The 21,452-nt window shown below is 34.9% G+C and overlaps 1 protein-coding gene across 9 annotated transcripts in view; it reads left to right on the top strand.

Moving 5' to 3' along the window:
* LOC149567256 (Homeodomain-like transcriptional regulator) overlaps nucleotides 1-19,352 on the top strand; it is a 76,493-nt gene extending 57,141 nt beyond the window's left edge. For 3 of the 9 annotated variants that reach the window (XM_089820429.1, XM_089820428.1, XM_089820430.1), the window contains exons 12-19: nucleotides 2,542-2,664; nucleotides 2,789-3,089; nucleotides 3,171-3,427; nucleotides 4,002-4,346; nucleotides 4,485-5,096; nucleotides 5,468-5,572; nucleotides 5,680-5,905; nucleotides 18,768-19,352. In XM_089820429.1, coding sequence (XP_089676555.1) covers nucleotides 2,542-2,664; nucleotides 2,789-3,089; nucleotides 3,171-3,427; nucleotides 4,002-4,346; nucleotides 4,485-5,096; nucleotides 5,468-5,572; nucleotides 5,680-5,905; nucleotides 18,768-18,787 — 1,989 coding nt within the window. In that variant the 3' untranslated portion in view covers nucleotides 18,788-19,352. The remainder of the gene's footprint in view (nucleotides 1-2,541; nucleotides 2,665-2,788; nucleotides 3,090-3,170; nucleotides 3,428-4,001; nucleotides 4,347-4,484; nucleotides 5,097-5,467; nucleotides 5,573-5,679; nucleotides 5,906-18,767) is intronic. The other 6 variants (XR_016362386.1, XR_016362384.1, XR_016362390.1 and 3 more) reach the window with 5 other exon arrangements.
* The last annotated feature ends 2,100 nt before the right edge of the window (nucleotides 19,353-21,452 follow it).

Raw genomic sequence — 21,452 nt, 5'->3', positions numbered from 1 at the left:
GAATGAATTAATTCCAAAACATTATTTGTTTTTCTAGTGCTATCACGAAATGGACTTTTGGTGTTCTTACCCAGAGCGCACCCTTTTCAAATGCTTGTGTGGTCTTTATTTAGTTTAGGTAAACCAGTAACCATCTTCTCCATAGTTGATAAGGTTTTGAAATTTAGATGCCCTAATCTTCTGTGCCATATTTCATTTTTATCTATAGCTTCATGAAATAAGGCTTGAATAGGTTGACTAGATTCTCAATTTAATTCATACAAATATCCTTTTCTCTGACCAATCTTAGCTTTCTTAGTTGAGGAGCTCTTTGCCCAAGTTATTACTTTACTGTCCATGAATGCAACATTATGCCCATTATCTTCAAGTGTTGTAACCGAGATTCGATTTCTTTTTATTCCTGGAACGTAGAGTCTTTGAGGAGAAGAGAATTTCCTAATTTTAGTTTCAAGGTATAGTTTGCAATTCCTTCAACAAAATGTGCTGAATCATCACCAATGGTGACTTTGCCATTAACCTTTTCTGATATATAGTCTAGTGCTTCTTTATATCCTGTTATATGTCTAGAAGATCCACTATCAATTACCCATGCTTTACTTGAGATTTCATTTGATAGTGATGAATACAATACATGATTCTTGGGATCATAGTTATCTTCTTCCCTAGTAACATTTGTACAATTTACTTGTTGTTTAGAATTCTAGGGATAATTAGATCTATAGTGTCCAAACTTTTCACATCTAAAACACTTTATTTTGGATAGATCTTTCTTGGGTTTGCCATTCTTTTGATTTCCCTTTTTCTTCTTGCCCTTATAGGAGTTTGTATTAAGAACATGAAGTTCTTTATCTTCTGCTTTCAGTTTCCCTCCTTTCTTTAAATCTTTGGCACTCATTTCTTGTGCAAAAGTTTCCCACGAATCTGGTGATCCATCTATAACCATCAGTGTTAGTTATGTGTCACTAATAATGGTTCCTATATTTGACAGTTCATCTCTAATGCTGGCAACCCTTAGGAAGTAAGAATTCATTGATTCTCCTTTCTTTATTTATATGTGATTTAGTTGCCTTTTCGGTGCGAGAACTCTAGTTGCATTGTTGACCTCATATGCATTTAGTAATGCATTCATCATATCAAATGCTGTCTGATGTTTTGTTAGCGTAGGTACAATATCATTCTTTACTGCATCTATAATATGATTTGAATGGCGTTTCTATTTCCTTTGCTCCATATAGTTTTGTGAGGTTCAATACTAGGTTGTTTGGATGCTCTATCAACAAATTGTTTTACATCATTTTCTTCAAGAATCATCATGATTCTGAATTTCCATGCATTAAAGTGTTCTTTCCCATCAAACCTGTCCTCGGGTCTGATTGTGTGTGCCAATGAAGATAGGAGATAGATGCTAGATATATATAAAGTCTGATTATTGAATTTTGCAAAGCCTAGGTTCGACAACCTGGCTCTAATAGCATGTAAAGTTTCTGCAAATTCTATGACTGAATCAGAGATTAGAGTCGACCTTCTTCCTCTCTTCATAGCTTGCTGTGAATAACTTCAAAGTATTGTCTTGAATTAAATTAGAAATATAATTCTAAAAACTGTCTTTTCTTCTGCAAGTTGTATATGGGCAGTATTGACTAAGGAGCAGACTATTTTGTGTTCTTGTGTGCTCTTAGACTTCAACCATACCAATTATAAATAGAGAGACCTAGGGACATGTCCCTTCCAAAACATTCTTTAACTCATCCTAGAAGTCGGCAACTTTTCCAAGAAATAACAAGTTTAGTTATAACTTAACACAAAAGAGTTTTAGTTAAATCCAAACTTGTTCTAAGGATAGACGTCGATATCCCTAAGAGGATAAAATAAAGGCTTTGGATCAATCTATGTCATGTAAGAACAGATCAGACTGATATGTTGTTAGATCAGTAGGATTACAAGTTACAGAATTAACATTACATTCTTCCTATCGGGAATATAACAGTATATATTTTATCTGGCCATAAGTCATGCAATATTGTATGCAGAAGAAATAATGTAGAGTCATCATGTAAGGAAGTGAGTGAAAAATATGTTAGTTTAGCTCTTATGCTATTTAGTTTTAGTGAATTCCACTTCTATTTCACATTTAGGTTTTATACTGAATTTGTGCGTATGCAAGCCAAATGGCTCGAGACAATTGATATACATACAATTGATTTTCTGAAATACTCTAACCTGAGAATTTGAAATGCTAAATCTTCTAGAAATATATTTTTGTAGTCTTTTGAACTTATGGATAAAATGCTTTTTGTGTAAGAGCAACTGCAAGTCTGCACATAAAGGGTGTTTCTATGCAGATTTGAATAAATTATTCTTAACTGTTTAAGATTTCAGAATCCATGATTTGTTTTCACTAATGGCTCCAAGGAATGACAGGTTGAGCATTTTCTGCCAATAGAGCATGTTATGTATGGTTTGATCACTTTTTTCTCAATAAATGGTTTTCCATGTTTAATAAAAAAGCATTTTCTTTTGGCTATTTGTTTAATACTATAGGATGGGAGTCAAATAGGGCCCCATGGACTGGTCCCTGGAACACTAAAACATGCTTTATTCCATATCTTGTTGCGCGAAGGCACTACTGGTTTGAAAGTTTGTAAAATGACTAAACTTATACAGGTATAATAATAACGTCTTTTTAGGACAAGTCATGACTAGTTTTAATTTTTCTTTTCTTATTCTGTAATCTTTATGTATTCAATGGACTGACAATGACATGTAATGGTCAAATTGGCTTTTGAAGGATGCTGATTTGAATAATATCTCATCAAGCAATGGACTTGAAGCATTAATATGTTCTACACTTTCAAGCGACATCACCCTTTTTGAAAAGATTTCATCTTCAGCATTTCGTCTAAGAGCAAATCTTTTACTTACAAGAGACATAGAGCAGTATTCATGCTCAGAAAGTTCAGATGTGGAAAGTGATTATGTGGAAAGTGATTCCGAAAAATCAGATGCGGATGAAACTGGGGAATTGGGCGATGAAGAACAAGGTAGACTAAATACAACAGATTGCACAAGAGAGGGTGTCCACAGCACAGGTAAACTTGCTTGAAGCACTGAAGTCTTCTGTGATATACCAAAATCTGGATAAGATGGTTCACAAACACTTGCTTCTGCAGGTAGACAAGAAATTTCACCTTCAATGGAAGGTAGGAATCAAGTTGAAACATTAGAAGATGAGAGAAACAAGACTGAAGGGAATGACAAACTTTGTGATATTGGAACTCCAAGGGATGAAAGGCATGTAGAAGATGCTTGGTTGTTGAGTTTGATGGAAGAGGAGTATGAAGAACTAAGTGTTGAGGAAAGGTTGAATGCTCTTCTGGCCCTTGTGAAACTAGTAAAATCTGGATATAGCATACGGAATTCAGTTAAGGTACATCAAACTTTTTGATTGTAGCTAGTTGATACCAAAATAAGCAAGCAATATTACTCAGTATTCATCAAATATTACTTTTCTGTTCATTTCGGATACTTCACCGTTTGTTATTTTATTGTATAGTTGTCTTTATATATTGCAAAGCGTTTTTGGTTCCCCACCAAGTAACAAAGTTGTATCGTACGCCTGTCTGTCAAATTAATTTGAGTTTTAAATTGTTACTGACATTTGAATAATTGGAATAAATATTCAAATTTATTCTTGGTTTTGTTGGAATTCTGCTGTACCCGGGGGAGATTGGTGTTCCCTGTTATCATTTTGCAAATCTTTGCTCTATGATTTTAAGTAACAGAGCCTATGATATTTGTGGTTACAACCATTGCAAACTAATTTCTTTTCAACATGTTTAAATTTTGTGTCCTGGTTAGAATTTTGTGGAATTTTAATTTAACTAGTTTGTTCTCTCTTGTTATTTGCAAATTTTAGCTGTCTTCAAGCAACTTATTTTTTGTTTTTGTGATTAAATCTACATTGAACTAATCTGTTTCCAAATGTGCATGTGTGCAAAAAGGATCCACTAGAAACATCACAGATTTTCTTACCAGTTCGATCTCAAAGAATCGGCGGTCAGGATGGGAGACATAAAACTGTTGCACGAAAGAAATATAATAAACATGATCTGTCCCACAAGTTAAATGATCTATCAGGTCAAAAGTCTCATTCGAAAGGATTGCCAGCTTCACAGAAGCGTGGCCGAGAATCATGTCCCATGCAATGTATATGTCTAGGGTCAGATCGCATGTATAATTTGTATTGGCAGTTTATAAGTCGATGCAGTTCAGAAGACCCGGGATGCGGAAGGGTTTACTTTCAATCATCTGAAGATGGACATTGGGAAGTGATTGATAATGAAGAGGTATATCTTATTTTTGAAAAAGAAAAACAGTTTTTTTGCTTTTCTGGAAGATGAAATTATGCCTCTACAGTGCTATAGAGGTATGGTTTAAGTGAAAAGCAACATTGAATTTCTAACCTGTTGCTTGCAAAATTGCAGGATCTAGAGAACTTTATGTTGCTTTTGGACAGTAGGAGCACTAACGAAGCTACCCTTTTGGCTTCTTTAAGAAGTTGTAAAGCTATACCCCGCCGAGAGACATGCAAGTCTAAATCATGTAGAATTCAAGATATTTCAGGCAATGGACGTGAAAGTTATGAAAGGGAGATGATGTCTAGTGACAGTTCTGCAGTGTCACTGGTAGAGAATAATCAAAATAGCATTGCTTCTGAGGCTGAGAATGATTCTGCTGGTCCCACTGGAGCTATTTCACTTGAATTTGGGAGGACTGAAATGGAGAAGCAACATGAATGGGATCGTTATAGGGCCTTTGACAAATGGGTGTGGAGTGGTTTCTTTCAAATGCTTTCTGTCTTAAAATACAACCCAGATATGCTTATCTCGTGTGAAGGTTGTCATGACCTTTACTGGCCGGAGGAAGGGCATTGTAATCTTTGCCATACAACATTTGAGTTGGATTTTGATTCAGAAGAAAGATATGCTGTACATGTTAAAACGTGCAGAATAAGCACTCAAAACAACAGCAGCCATAGACATAAAGTTCTATCTTCACGGCTTCAGTCGCTGAAAGCAGGGATGCAGGCTGTTGAGGTGAGCTGTATGCAGGATGTTTCAAGACGAGGACAATATTTATGGTTCCATTTTTGTGATGTTCATATCTGAAGCACATATGAGTTGGTTTTTTGTGAAATGTAGTCCACAAATGTGCTTATTATTGTGTTTAAAGTCATTTACTGTAATATAAATTTCATGCCAGACATATTTTCCTATACAGGAGTATTGTAGAAATAAAAATCAAGTTAAATAAGACTCGAATGTAGGATTTTTGCCTTGTTTATCTTGGTGTCTTATGGATCCTCTATGATTAATTGTGTTCTAAACAGGTGTTAGATTGCAGAAGTCTATTGCAAAAAACCATTTCTGCTAGAATAAACTATTTTCTGATGCCATTTTTTCTGCAGGCTGTTATACCTGAAGAGGCCTTAGAGGTTTCGTGGAAGAGGTCAGGCCAGAAAGTTTGGATCAAGCGACTTAGGCGTGCTTCATCTTCAAGTGAGCTTTCTCAGGTTTGAATTTTAATACTCTTTTTCATTGTCACTGGCTTTATCATTCTGATGCTTATGTATGCTAGCAAAAATAGTCTCTACCTTAATGTGCTCTTTTGTTATTCCAGGTCCTTGGAGATTTTGAAAATGCAATTCACAATGATTGTTTACAGTCCTGTAATTTATCATTGCGATCAAATCCTGCAGGCAGGGAGATGATGCCCATTTTTGCAGGTGCTCCACAGACCATAGCTTCCATGGCATTCTGGCTAGTGAGATTGGATGCTATTGTTTCTGCTAATCAGAAGAAAGTTCCAACTAAAGCTACATGTCCGAGAAGGCTGCGCGCAAAAGGTGTGCGCATGTTTTCCAGTGTAAAAATTCAATAGACCTAGTAGTTTCCGTTCCTCTTATCAATTTAGTTCCTCGCAGTTGTCATGAATCTGTACTTTTCTTAGACGAGTTTTTAATTCATGGTGTAAGCTTTAAACCTTTTTTTAAAGTTCTAATAATAAACAGTCAAATATTATTTTTAAGTGATGCAAACTTAAGTAGATTAAATGAGCAATTGACTTACATTTGCTCAGACATAAAACAAAAGTACAGGAACAAGGAAAATGTGAGGAATGAGGAGCGCACCCTTCCTGTTATACTATGTTAATATCATAGAAGAAATTACATCCTATGTGCCAAATCAAAATTGTACGGAACCCAAACAGTCTACTCTAACCAGTCTAGTAAATTACAGAAATTCTGTGAGTCTGTAGTACAATCTAAAACATTTTAGCCCAACTATGCCTAATGAAACACCATATATTCCTCTCTCAACCTTAATTTACTTTCTCAAGTCTGCAATTCTTCAGCTCAATTTTTCGGACTTCAGCCCAACTTCAGCAGTATACGCAGAAGGAAATTTTCAAGTTTATGCTGATCCGGTGACTATTGACCATCATCAGTGAGGCTGGAACTAAAATCTTTTTGCTGTGCTGCACATCTACAACCGAAGTTTTATAGAAACTTGAGGCTCTAGCTACCATCCTATATTGTTCTTGATTCCTTATTGCTGTTGTATGCCTTGGGTGGTCACCCAAACACTTTTGACCATTTTGGAGAGTCTGACATAAGTGACAAAAAAACATTTTCTATTTTCCACTTGTCTGCTAGAGAATGGCTTGTCAACATTTTCAGCTTTTGTTCCAGGGATCAATCTCACATAGTTTCACTAAGCTTGCATGTTAAAACACAAAACCTTTGTGACACACTCTGCTTTGTCCTGTTTTATGAGGGTCCACTATATTTACAAAAGAAGAGTATCTTTTCCAGGCAGTGCGCATTATGTGCTGTACCTGGTTGGACCAAGGGAAAGAGCAACAAGAAGGCATCCACACCTTTGCCTTTTTAGCAAGTACTCTCAATATATTCACCCTTAGCAATCACTATGACAACGAATTGGTGATCATTCAGGCTTGCAAACAGACAACCAAAACTGCACATAAAAATACCTTACACAATTTCAACCAAAATGCTACAAATCAAATGGATTTTTTTTTGGAGCTGCAAAATTGTTGCTTAGCAACTACAAATGAGGGGAATAGAGAACCTGTTGATAGCAACGGGGAATATGCAGGATTATGTGATATCCTTACATCAAAATATCAGTAGTTGATCCAAATTATATGGCATGTTCAACAGGTTGAAGCATAATTTTTTTAATATTGTGGAGACCCAAGTTCAATTCTCAAAAGGACATCTAGTCTGGAATTCTAAATTGTGATCCTTGGTCTTCCATAGCTGGCTTCTGTTGTGGAGGTGGTTCTAAATAACGGTATTTCTTAATTGTGAGTCTTGGTCTTCCATAGGTGGGTCATAATGTGGTTACTCAAGAGGAATTGATATTAATCTCATGTTAGGGCTTGCAAGAGCTTGTATTGGTCTCATGGTGATGCTGGTATGGGCACAATATATGTAGATGATTTGACAATATGAAAAAATGGATGTGGCAATTGGTTTTAAGAAAGATCTGAATGATTTGATTAAGAAGAATACATCAATCAAGTACCTTATGGCATTGAAGAAGAATAGACTTGGTTGGTTGCAATTAGCCAAGTGGAGGAAGGAATTGGAGTTTCATGAAGGCATTAATGAACTTGCGAATCTAGATGGGAGAGCATTGATGAAATGTGCATTGATAGTATCAAGAGTAAGAAGATAAAAAATAAGCTAGAGAGGGGAGCACATGGGCGAATGTATGTTGAATGTTGACCCAGTAGAGGACGGGACATGAACTATAGGAAATTAAAGGTGGTAGTTTAGAGCTGCATGAGAGGTGGTAATTGTTGAAGGGAAAATGATTGAATGATTCTATAAGGAGCATCAGAAGGTGCAATGTAACATTGTAAATTGATGCAAGAGCATTAACATACCTTGAGAATCTGAGATGTCATAGTATGGAGTAGAATTTAGTGTGCGTTGAGACAAGAGTTGAACTAATGCATAAATGTGATGATAGTTATGTTGAGGGAGATATGCTCCACAAGAACAAAATGGAAGAATACTCGGTGAAGGTGTATGATATAAGTTAGACTTTTGTCTTCAAGTAGAAAGAGTGTATGAGAGCAAGTGCTTAGTAGAGAAGGTTGACACATGCCACAATTTCTTCTAGAGTTGAAAGAGGTGTTGGGATGTGCAGGCATGTTTTCTAAAACTTGTTCAAGTGGAGGTTACGTTGAGGATGGACCACCAACCAAAATGATGGTTCTTCTATTCAATCCTTATTTGTAAGCACTATACTCATACATCCTTGCTTAGGGTGCTTAATGTAGGAGCATCTTAGGACTCGTTCAATTCTGCATCACCCAAAAAGATATATTTAATGTTTATTGAACTTTTTGTTCTTTTGTCAAGTAATGGGAGTTATGTTTGGAGTTTTGCTTTGCAGTTGCTATAGTAGTTCATGCATGTGCCACATACTTCTTCAAATTTATAGCTTGAAGTTCAAAAATCAGCAAACATTTAAATAGGGTATGAAATTTGTAAAAGTTCATGTTAATATTTGTATGGAAAAGTGGCAGAGTTTTATTAGCAAAAATTTTCAGAACACCAAATCTGTTTAGGATATTTGACTTGTTTTCTTTAGCAAACAAAACATTCCTGTTCATTTCAACAAACTAGAAGTCCTTGAATCTAGATGTAATTAAAAGACTACTTGTTCAGTCGTGCTACATTTCTTTTGAAGAGATTACATCGAGTATGCCATTTCTCCTATAATGTGAGCTAGTTTTCTCTGGGGCACATTTCTTCTGTTCTGCCACATGTCGTGATACACATGACCTCCTGTACACTGGCTGCTGATTCCAACAACTAATGAATGTGTGGTTGTAACTTGTTTTAGTATAGGTTTTTATGAAGTTTTGAAAAAAAATTAAATTAAATTAGTTTGTTAATATAATATGTATGGGTGTCTATATATGTATATATATTTTATGTTTTTAGTAAAAATTGGGTACATTTCCTTTTGTTTTTTATGGCTAAAAAGAAAATATGTTTTTATTTTGGATTTTAAAAAATAAACTTCAGTACATAATGTCTTTTAAAATGAAATTAATAATTGATATTGCTTATTTTAATATTTTAAAAATAAAGTTAAGTGAATTTTTTAAATAGTATTATTTTTAGTTCTTTTAGTAATTTTGTAGATATATTTATTGCACTAGAAAATTAAAAGTGTATTAGATAAATTTGATGTCATTTTTTCTAGAATTATTTCTCCTTGCCAAAGTTCATCTGAATTTTACTGTTCTCAAACTCAAATTAGAATTTGAACCTTGTGACTTAGGTTCATGCTAAGTTAAATGAGTCACATGCGGTGGTGCAGACTCAGTTGATTGAGTTCTGATTGATGCTTGGTGATGGAGGCATGATTTGAAGTCTTAAGCTTGTGCAAAAGCATTCAAGGAATAATTCACCTAATGGAGGCCATGTAGTAATATGGTTTTCTTTAATAGCTTTCTCTTTTATGATTTGAAGTGGAGAAAAAAAAATTAATGAATTGGAGCCTTCTTTTTTCCCCGAATTTGGAGATTAAAATGAACCAATGATACATCCCATGAATAGAAGAACATAAATTCAAGGTAGGAGGTTAGATCTAGGCGTGAGTCTAAATAGCCAATGACCAAGTTGTTAGATCATAAGTACTCTGTCACACCTATATTTATTTAAAAACACATTCCCAGGATTATTTTGAGATGCATTGCTAGAAATGAAGGAGAGGACCAAAGATTGGTCGTATTGCCCGGGTTGCAAAATTAGTTTGTGTTGCATGCATGAGTTGGGATTTGAGTTCTTGACTAAGTTTCTCCTAGTTGAGTAGATAAAGGATTTTCCTCCAATCTGCTTAGACAAATGACTTGCAAGTGGTCGAAGTTGGAGAGAAAGTCAATACAACTTAAAAGTGTGAAAGAATTTTATAAATAAAATTGGTTGCTTGTGATAAAATTTCAATTGCAAGAGGTTGGAAAAATATATAACTTTTCTAATGGCAGAAAAACAAATTGTTGCTTGTGATGTAATAGAAATTTAATTGCTAAGGGTTGGAGGGACATTTATTTTCCCAATGGAGGTATCACCAATGTATGAGGATCCATTTTGTATGTTTGTCGCGCCCCAGACTAAGCACCTAATAACATATAAAATACATATGCAATATTATGAAGCCTAACAATCAGTAATCTATTTGAAATCACAAAACTCCCGATACATTAGGAAGGTATGTTCTTAGCGAATGAATTAGTAATGATTCATCGTGCTTCTACCATGAAAGGAGGTGTCAATGCTAGAATCTTCTTATTTATGAGACTTCATGATTTTTTTTAGACATTAATAGAACAAGCCAGTAATTATCTTCATAAGGAAGATGAGAAGGCAGCAAATCCTAAATGAAAGATAACCAATTAACCAAGGCTAAAGCAGAAACTAACTAATACACAATGGTAGTATATATGGGCATTAGCATCTTTAGTAAAAGGCAGTCAGTTAACTATTGCTGCGATTAACTAATAACTAAAGCAGCAATAAATAAATACACTAGGTAGCGATTGGTTTTGAAGAGGCATCATTAAGAAGAGTTATGACTATTCTTAAAAGTCAGCATCTTCCAAACGTTGTCTCTCTTCAAAGAGACAAAGTGTAGGAGACTTCATTGGAGTAAGGCATCAAGGAAGATAATAAAAGAATTCAAAGCAGAATATATATACATATACGTGTGTGTGTGTGTGTGAGAGAGAGAGAGAGATAGAGAGAGAGAGAGAGAGAGAGAGTAGGGGACAACTACAACCTTGTCAAAATCTCCTCTCACTCATTCCAATCGGCTAGCCTCCCACCCACTCTACACTATAGAACCTATCCTACACTATAGTTGATCAAAATTTTGGCTCACATTACTTCCACCATCCTCAAGATAGCACTAGCATAATTTATCACCGACGTGCACATTTAAAGCAGCTTAAGTGTCCTATATATGTTGGTCCTACATTGTGAGCTAATGGCTATTCTTGGGTCTGAGGGTTTTTTTAAATGGATGAATTCCAAAAAAAATCAAACAAACGCCAATCTTGGCTAGAATTCTTTTCACATCCGGTCTTTTTTTGGTAAGATCTTTACCCAATTTCTTATGATCATCATTTAGATAGATCTGGTTTGGGATGGACAGGAATTACAATTGGTAGAATTTAACCAAACTAAACTATTTTAGTAGCCGACAAAACTTGACCCCCCACAATTAATTAGGGGTGGGTAGGGGCTAAAATTGGGATGGGTGGACCCCTACTATTCTATGGGATAGTTATGATGTATAGAATCTGGTCTCTGATGAAGAATTACACCTTCAGTTTGGATTTTATGACTGCCAAAGTGGCCCAGGATGGGAGGAGAGAGGGGTGGGGGCTACCTAGAATTCTTGGGGGATGGGCCCCACCCTATCCAATATCTCTGCAGTGGTCATGCACAAATCAGTTAGTGAATCCCTCCTTCCCGTTTTCACACTGATTTTCTGTCCTCCATAAGAAGGTGCTTCATCCGATCACGTTACTCAAGGGTCCCTGGACGTTGTGTGTTTATTCCCCACTCATATCCCGGCCCCGGGTATCACACTCCAGACTACTGAAATCCATAGTTTCACACAGATGACAAGAGCTGGAAGGGATCATAGAATTCTGAATTAGACTAGTATCCATGAGAATGTAATTATGTTTGATATGTATGCGTAGTAATATGCAATGTGGTTAGACATCTATATTATTTAATACATTATTAAGTAAGATATTGATAAAGTCTTGTCAATCAGTTGTGTTTCTTCAATAATAAAATAAATAAGTTTATCTATTCCTCATTCCCACAAGCAACCATACAGTTTTTCGAGAATGGGAGGAAATATGTTAGGTAGAGGCAATAGACCAATTCCTTGGAATTAAGTAGGCTACCCCAAGTGGATGGAATTTTCTTAGTTGGATGTTCCTTCCATTTGTGGTTCAAGGGGTGTGTCTGATTTGGATCCTCTGCATTCTTGGGATGAATTGGGTTGAACAGTCATCCTCAGTAACTTGGGTTCCCTTGAGTTAAGTAGGCCATTCCAAGTGATGGATTCATCTTAGTTTGATATTCTTACAATTTATGGGCCAAGAGGTGAGTTGTCCTAGTTAGATGATAAACCCTCTTAGGCTTATGTGGGCTGAACAGTCTCCAATCACCCTTTGTGGGTTTTCATCACCCAACCCTACTATGGATGATTTGGAAAATGGGACTATCGATGGTTTGTTTCCTAAAATTAAAAAGCTATTGCATGATTTATCTAAATAGGTAAAGATGACTATTGATATTTGTTTATTTATATTTGTTGTTGGATCCCTAACCCTAATAGGAAAATTGATATTATGAACAACATTAGTAAGAATAGGTAGGGGCTGATATAGACCAGTAATAGTAGTTAGTAGTTACCCTGTTTGCTTTTTGGCACATCATACACGACTCACAGGATTAATCTTGAAATACGAATTTTTATTGGTAAAGATATAATTCTAATTGTGTTGTGTTTCTTATTTTAAATGAACCTATGATTTTAGGGCAAGACTGAGGATCATCGCAAAAGGGAACACCACAATGTCTTGAATAGCACAAATGCTATCTTCTCATGATGAGATGAACTTGCCAAAATTAGTTCAAAGCATAGTTTTCCACCTTGATGAATGGACAAGTACTCTTGAAATTTTTTCACTACTGAATTTTGCCACATTTACTTGCCAAGTTTTTTCAGAAGTACCTTTTGAGTTTGATGACTTGACTTGTCACCTCAGCAATGTATAAAAAGTTTTTCGCCTTATAAAATTTCGAAAGCAGTGTGCTAGATGATCATCTATGTGGTTTTGAAGTTCTTCATTTGGGCATGGTGGTGGGGGCATCGTGTGTAAACCCTACCTTATATCATGACAGGAAATACATACATTTTATAGCATTGCATTTTGCATAGTTTTTGTTTTTTTTTAAAAAATTAAGTGCTTAATAAGTTGTTTTCACAAAGTCAGGATTTTTTGTACTCAGAATTTGCACACTCTGGCCCAAACATTATACAGTATCTTTGTGTTGTACATTAAGGGTATAATGTATATGTAAAAGTGTGGTCATCTTGTTTCTGGAAGTCATGATCAATTTTTTCACCCTTGCACAAAAATCTTCTTTGGAGATATTCTCCTTGGCTAATATGGCTTTTATTATCTGTCATGGAGTCCATACAATTGTAAATATCTCCTAAACATAGTCAACCTATATCAGCAAAATTGAGCATATTCATGACAAGCTCAACATAATTAAGATGTAGGCTACACGAGCTCGCTGTTTATCGTCTGGGATCAACAATTTTACTTATAGTTAAAAGCCTTGGACAAGGAGAGCACTTGGCAAGCCTAAAATTTTCAAATTTTAGGTAGAATTTCATCAAAATTGACGACATGAAAAAAATTCTCAAATAATTTTGAAAAAATCTCATTTTTTCCCTTAAGATTTGATTACGAGATCTATCAAATGAGTCTTAAACACTACAAGGAAGTGTTTAATACTGGATTTATGAATACATATGGATTACAAAATCATGTCGTCATGCAAAGATGAATGAAATCGCTGGCTAGTAACTGATAATTCTGATGCTTATTTTTGAATTTTGATGATTGTTTTTGAAAATCATCATCATAAATTGTGTATCTAGGAAAGAACAACAATTACAAGTTATATTTTTTTCTCTCTTGGATTGGTGAAAATTTGGGTGGTAAAGATTGCATCAGTTGTGGCTCCCTGCTTGGTTACACCATGCTACTAGATGGTAGTGACTCCCTTGCCATATCAATTCAGTGTTGGTATGTGATGTTAGTGTTATTTCTTCTAGTGTTGACTATGCAATTAACAACTACGTACGTGTGCATTTATGCTTGGGAAGATTTTTCTTCTGAAATTTAAGAAATTGAGAAAAGAATTCGACAAATTTGAGATTAGCCTAAACATTCTTGCTGACTCATTGCAAAATTCTTGCTTGCTGTTATTTGTGGCTTGGAAAGGTGAATGGGGGTTTTATAGAGAAAAAATCATGCTTTTTATTGAGTCAAAATTGCATCGTTAGTGAGTCAAAATCTTGTTTTACTCATACCAAAAACATGTCATGAGCCTACACCATTTTGTTTACACAATATCATTGCCTTATGGTGACTAGTCAAAATATAGGTAGTTTGTTTGCAAGAAATTGGGAAAAGGGTTGGAGTTTACTATGTGAGTACTTTTGGAACCTAATTTTGTTTATCTTGACTTAACTATTAACTTGTTTACGAACTATAATTTGAGATTTTGGAACCTAATTTTGTTTATCTCCACACTCCATTGATTGCTGACTATCATGGTGCTCAATGTGTCTTGCACCCCCATAAATCTCCATAAACAATTGTTTTGTGCAAATCGAGACTCAACAACAGAATGTATAAAAAATAAGTTAACAAATTTAAATTTAAATGAATAAATATGCCATAGAAATCAAATGTAAAATATTGAACTTTCACAATTTTAAGTTCAAAAACTACAAATAGTAGAAAGACTTGAAGATGCCTTGTGATATGTGATGGTTTTTCATGAACATTTAAATCTCTTCGCGCTTGGTGTATATTTATCTCATCCACTCTAATTGCAATCTTTTGCATTGCCAAGTTGAGGTAGTCAATGGTACATGGTTTCCAAAAAATGTTTTGGTACCGTTCTTTAACTAAAGCACTTGTTTCTTTATAATTTTTTGCATTTTTTAAAGTTGGACAACGTTCTTAATACCCACCATCTTTATGGATGAAATGAAGATTTTGGAAATGTGGTTTGCATCCATCACAATCAACCGCCTTCAAAAGTATTGCCCCTCGCCCCTCTATTACACATTGCAATGACCTTAATTTAAAGGTAGGTTATTGTAATCTCTCATCCATAAAAAATGGACACACTTGTTGCAACTTGTGAATATCTGATTGGGTTTTAGTGACATCTCAACATTTTTTTTCCTTTTGAAAATTAGGTAGTCAACACCTTCTCGCATTTAGATATGTGTAATAGGAGGGTGTTTGATTGATTACTGTCACTATTTCCTGTCAAGATGGCGATCCAACTAGTTTGAAGGGAAGACCATTGATGTAAATGCAACTTGCAATGTATTCTCTTACATTGATCTCTCTTGGATAGACAATATCTATGAGAAAGGATACAGGCTTGCATTATTGAAAGAGACCTTGTAGGTGGCCTCATTGAGCCTTTCTTCATCAACTAAAGTAAGAGGTTTTAATCTTATAACAAAAGGATACAGGTTTGCATTATTGAAAGAGACCTTGTAGGTGGCCTCCTTGAACCTTTCTTCATCAACTTAAGTAATCTTATGTCACTCCTAACATCAGACAATTCTTGTTCTCTAATATATGTTGTGATGTTTTCCTTTGACAACCCCTTCTTGTTTGGCTGTCAGCAAACTTAAATTACATGTTCTGTCATAGGAAATACGTGAGCTTTCTCTTGACTAGAGTTCATATACTCCACTTTGCATTGACTCCAGTGGTGAACGAAAGCCCAACCTCTTGTAACACAATTTCACAAAGGTGATTCTTGATCATCTTTGAACTGTCTATTTGCTGCAGGGGCCACTAGAATTGAACTAGCAGCCATTCTCAATAGATTGTTGTTAAAAGAAAAATTAAGGAAAAGGTGAAAATACAACTCTAGATTATGCCATTTTAATGAAACAAAATAAAACCCTACAATACATATAAATGTAATAAAAGTTAAAACTAAGTAATTGACAATTTTCTTAAAGAATCAAAAAATTCTTTGTTCTTTGTCAAAAAATTAAGAACCCTAGATTATGTCCTTTGTGCAAGCTAGATGCCTCTCATAGCATTTGACAAATATCTTGGCATCTTTGCGTTAGCGTAGGTTTTTATATCCTAGCTGGTTATTTGTTTTCCTATTCTTAGATTTTTCTATATATTAATTAAGCTTGCTTAGGATCAAAAGAGTGAGTATTATTGTCAGTATGTGCAAGGTGTCAACATGTGCCATGGGAGCTACATATGCCTTTTCTAGGCAATTTTGGCGGTCTCTTCCCTTTGTTGTTTTTGCCTTCTCTCCCATTTGCTTTATATACTCACTCCTAGCTAGTTTTCTTATTTAATACCTGTAGTGCCACCTCAACCCCGTTCCCATACTAAGGTAAAATACCATGGTTATGGGGAGACCCGTCTCCCCCCTAAAAGTTGCATCTCAGAGATTGAGACGCGTCTCAGAGACTTTGCACGTCTCTGGAGACCTCAAAAAAGGTTGGAGACTTCATGATGAAGTTCCCTGAAGTCTCCCAGTCTCCCAGTCTCCTATTCCAAATAGTGAAGTTTCCCCTAAGTCTCCTGATAAAATATAAATGTAAAATATAATATTAAATAATTTTATATATTTTAGCCCTCATATTAGTGTTTTTATTGCAAAAATTAAGACCAATGAGATACAATATTGTGATTATGTGAGTTTTGAAATATTTGTCTCTATATTTATGTGACATTACTATTATTATTTACTTAAGTCTTTTAGTTTTACAATATTATTATTTTCAAATTTTGTATTTAGTATTAGACTCTTTAAACTATTAAAAAAAAATTGCCGTCTCCAAGTACCCCTGTCTCCTAGTTCTGAAAAATTGTCATACCAGTACCAACACCAGTACCGAAGACCTCCAAGTCTCTCCGTCTCCCAGTGACCTTGTAAAATACCCCTGGACTCTAGCTTGGTGTAGGATGAGGTAACCATAAGTGCTTTATTGAGGTAAGAGTGTTGATGCATTTTATTTTATGATTATAGAATTGATATTAAAAAGGTTACGATTTATGAAATGGTATCTAGTTATATTGATGATCTGGGTTGGATAATATAGTTACTAGATAATTATGTTTTATAACTGATTAGGTGACATGTTAGCTAAGATGGAATATAGTATGTTGATTATTCAGGTTCTTAAGCAGTGAATGTATATGCACTACGTGTTCCAACAGATGCAATGATGTTTCATGATGATGGTTACATATGTATGTACCTTCTGATCTTTAGGTTATTATTATGCTCATGATATTAGTTTTAGTTCATCCTGTATGGTCTGTATGGTGTGCTTGTATGAGGAGTGACAAAGTCTTGATCCCCTTTTCTATTGGATATCATATATGCACATGCTTCGACTATTTTACTAATGTGGACAGATACCAACCTTAACTTCCCCTGAATTGGCAGGGATGAGCTTGCCCAAAAGATATATGTACATATCAACCCTGATGGTGGTTAATACAAAGTTAATCATATGGCCAACTGATTTCCCTAGACACAATTGTCGTGCTTGGCTGGACGACAATTGCCACATTATTTATTTTGGCCAGCCAGTTAGTAGCTAGTAACTATCGGCAGCCCTGTTTGGTATGTTACTATGTTGAGATATGTGATATGGTAGTATGTGGTTGGTTTCATGTTCGTAGTGTTTCTGGGTCAGCGGAAGAGTTTATTTTTGCTGTGTTTCATTGGGCAAAGTCGTTGGCAAATTTTATTATTATATTCGCTTGTTGCTGACTAATGTTTCGGAATATTTATTTTAATTGGCAACTGTAATTCTTTGAATTTGGGAATTCTAATTTTTAATATTATGTTTTTAATCTAATTTAATTGTTTAACATGTTTTATGTTTTAAAATGTGTCTTCTTATCATACCAAAAAGTTAATGTTTGGGTATTCAATGTCATTTCTCATTTTCTAAATTTATGAAGTATTTGAAAAAACACTTGAGACTGAATTCAAAATTGGCTTGTGCAGAATATTTGGTTGGGACTTATTTTTTGGTTATTGTTTGCTTGAAATGTGAGGAATGCTCCTCTGTCTCCCTTACTCTTGTATGTTACATGATCAACAAGAAGGTTAGATAATTATGCCACTATATTGTTCCCGAGGGTTCTCTGGTGGGGTGTGACGATTCCATTGCATTGTAATTGCATCTTGCAGATTTTGCTCTTGGATTCTACTAATGCAATTTTGCTTCTTTAGCATTTGCAGTTCTCTCTTGGGGGCTAACTCTGTTGTTATTATGATATTGTCTCATTTACATTCACAATTTTATATCTATTTGTGTTGCACTAGTTATTCTGGGTTCTTTATCTTTTCAGATTCTAACGCATTGCAATCAGCCACCTTTGAAAAAAATCAGCAAGCTCGTTAAAAAGAAAGAATGACAACTTGATGCCTGTGTTGGTTTGTGTTTGTGAAACAAATTGATAGCAAATATTGAGTGTGTTTTGGTTTAAAATTACAATTCAAGGTTCGGAAATGCATTTTTATTATAAAAAGTGGTGGTTTTGATATCTTTTGATTAAAAATATGTTGTTTTTAAATTATTATATTCAGGATTAGGATGGTCCATTTGTTGTCCATTCATGTATTGCCAAAGGCAACAATAGTTCTAGAGAACAGAGATGTCTGAATTATATTCTTGGTGATATTTATTGGTTTGTTGTCTAGAGTAGTAGTTTATTTTAGTCATCTGCACAAAGCAACAACCAGTTTTACCTGAGGTTATTTGGTTTTCCTGATGTTCTGATATCAATTCTTAATCTCTGTGCTTTTTCATCTGCTGTAGGAAAGAATGCCATTCGATGACTGGGATCCACTGCGAAGTTTTGAGAATGTTTCTCACGGTGCTGAATTAAATGCACACTACAAGGAAATGTGGTGGTGAGGATTCATAGTGTATTTTAGGATTGCAGGTATATTCAAAGACTGTTATTAAAGGATTGATTAATTGTTTATAGATTTATATTCAATATTTTGCTGCAATCAGTAAACTCGAATGTTCTGCAGCAGTATTGCACAGCTGACAAAAGATGAATTCTAATCTGAATAACACGAGATGAGTATACTGCATCTCTGGAGCCTTATTTCAGATTATTACTATAGGAGAGAAATGATGGGTTATCAAGGTTGAATGATTTCCCTTTTTCGTATAATCCTAGAATCTGCTTACCGAAGCCACAAGATATTCGTGATTTAGCAGTTCAATAACACTTGTCATACTGAACTGCTGTACAAGCAACTCTTTTGTCAATAATATATGTGATTCATGGCCAATATTAACATACGGGAGGCACTGTAGTACTACTGATGTAACCTTCTCCTGAGGGTTTGAGAAACATTTTTGGTTGGAATAGAAAAATAATTTTTTCCATAGTGTTTTTATTAGAGCTCTTCTAGTGCATTTTTCCGTGGCAACTGTTTACCATAGATTGATTGGACACTATTTCACTGATCTCTGTGCATTCACTTAGAATTTACTAATAATGTTACTTGTGTTTCACAGCTCTTATGACGATATTACTAAACGAAAACCTGTTTCTTAATTGGATCCTTGAATCTTTTTACAGAATCTAAAGGATTCTCCATGCTGTTTTATAAACTGTGCTTGCTTACTACCCAGTGAAGTATTCCTCAGAGAATTTGGTTGAAAATTTATACACATCAAAAAATAAGTGATGTATATCTCTGAAACAAAGCTCATAGTTTGGCTTCTAGTGAGAATCTTTTAATCCTTGTAACTGCTAAACTGAGCACTTTCAGACTGCATTGTTGATTTACGGGCAAACAAATAAAAAAGATGCTTGCAGCAGCAAATTGATACAAAGTGTACGTAACCATATGAATATAAGATTATTAAATAGAACTCGTAAAAAAACATTCAATTCAAATTTGCATTACAGATAATGGTTTGCTTATATAACCAGATTGGATAACTCTGTGACTAAAGCATTATAAGATCAATAGAACAATTTACAAGCATGATATTTTTTCAGAGATTAGTGTCTTGTCCCGACTTATTCAATAAGTACAAGAACGGGATTTCAGAAAATAAACATACTAATCATTTATATTTTTAATTTCATAAAAAAATCTGGAAAATACCAAATACAACCAAAAGTAAGAATACTAAATCTTGGTTATACAAAAATCATTTTAACCCCTTGCCCACAAATATTCTAACAAATATTAATGGGAATAAACAGTAGAATTGTTGCAGAGGCAGAAGGAAAGTAGGCAATTCTAGGCTTCAATGCATAAAAGACCCTAACTTCTTCCCGCTTAGCACTTTTAGGCATTCATGTAGATCCCTTCACAGGTCTCTAACATTCCACACAATATTTGTGTGACAAGATCCTTTTAACTGTATTCTAGTACTAACCTCTCATACGCTAGGTTTCACTCCAAGTTTCCAAATGAATCTACTCTCGAGGGAAGTAAATGAGGATGCCATCTACTATGCACTTGACTCCAACCAATTCATTTCAAGAGGATTTTTAAAGGTTTGTATTCATTCAAGCATGCTTGTGTAGTAAAGGTTCTAATTGGCAATTAGTGTGACCTAATGAGAATTTCTGACTTATCTCTCCAATCTTTTAAAGGATCCTCCAAACAAACTAGGGTTTTAGATACCCTTTTGGAGGTTCTACAAGACTCGAACGTTTCAGGCTCCAACTCCACCTTTTAGTGGTCTAACTTATTACTAGGTCTATTAAGTCAATTAGGCCTCATCAGGCTTGCATTATAAAGCAAGTACCCTTCACTGGTTTGATCCAATCACAGCAATTGTTCTATTAGTGCTGCTACACCTCAATCAGATCCACCATTAGATCAACCAAATTCACTCCCTTTGCTCGTTTATTCAACAATTTGCTCTTTTACACAAGTTGATCACATTACATGTGTGGCTAGGGCTTGATATTTTGACCCAAAAATCAAAGTTTCATGTCTAGCTCTTTTTGGATTATGTAGTATACATCCTCTTTTGCATTTCTCCAAAGGTTATTAATTTCCCATGGTGAAATTGCAAAGGAATGCCATCAATGTGAAGAAACCCTTGAATGGTGAGGATTTCAGACCTAGTGTTGGAAAATGAACGAATCTACTTCCAATCTCAACTTAATTTGGTCAAATCAAGTTTAGAATGACCCTAGTCCATTCCTCCATACATCCCAATGGTAACTCACACAAATCAATCAAGATGACAAAGTGGCATGCATGAGAACAAGGAAATTGCAAGAAAACTCGGTAATTCAACTTGCTCAGAATAAACTACTACTATTGCTTTCAGCACCCAATTTACAACTTTCCTACCTCCAGTTGATCAAATGGGCCTTAAATAGATCAAAACCATCTCACTCAACCTAAATTTTAAGGTTCTGACCGTTGGAGGTAGTTTGGCACCCATTTTAAAAAGTTGTAAATGTTGTCAAGCAACATTATGACAACATTGCATCTTTTTATGCAACATTTG

The sequence above is a fragment of the Cupressus sempervirens genome, chromosome 3, assembly GCF_028749045.1.
Source record: "Cupressus sempervirens isolate cs-2001-9-10 chromosome 3, ASM2874904v1, whole genome shotgun sequence".
NCBI lineage: Eukaryota > Viridiplantae > Streptophyta > Pinopsida > Cupressales > Cupressaceae > Cupressus > Cupressus sempervirens.
This window is presented reverse-complemented; position numbering and strand designations above follow the sequence as displayed.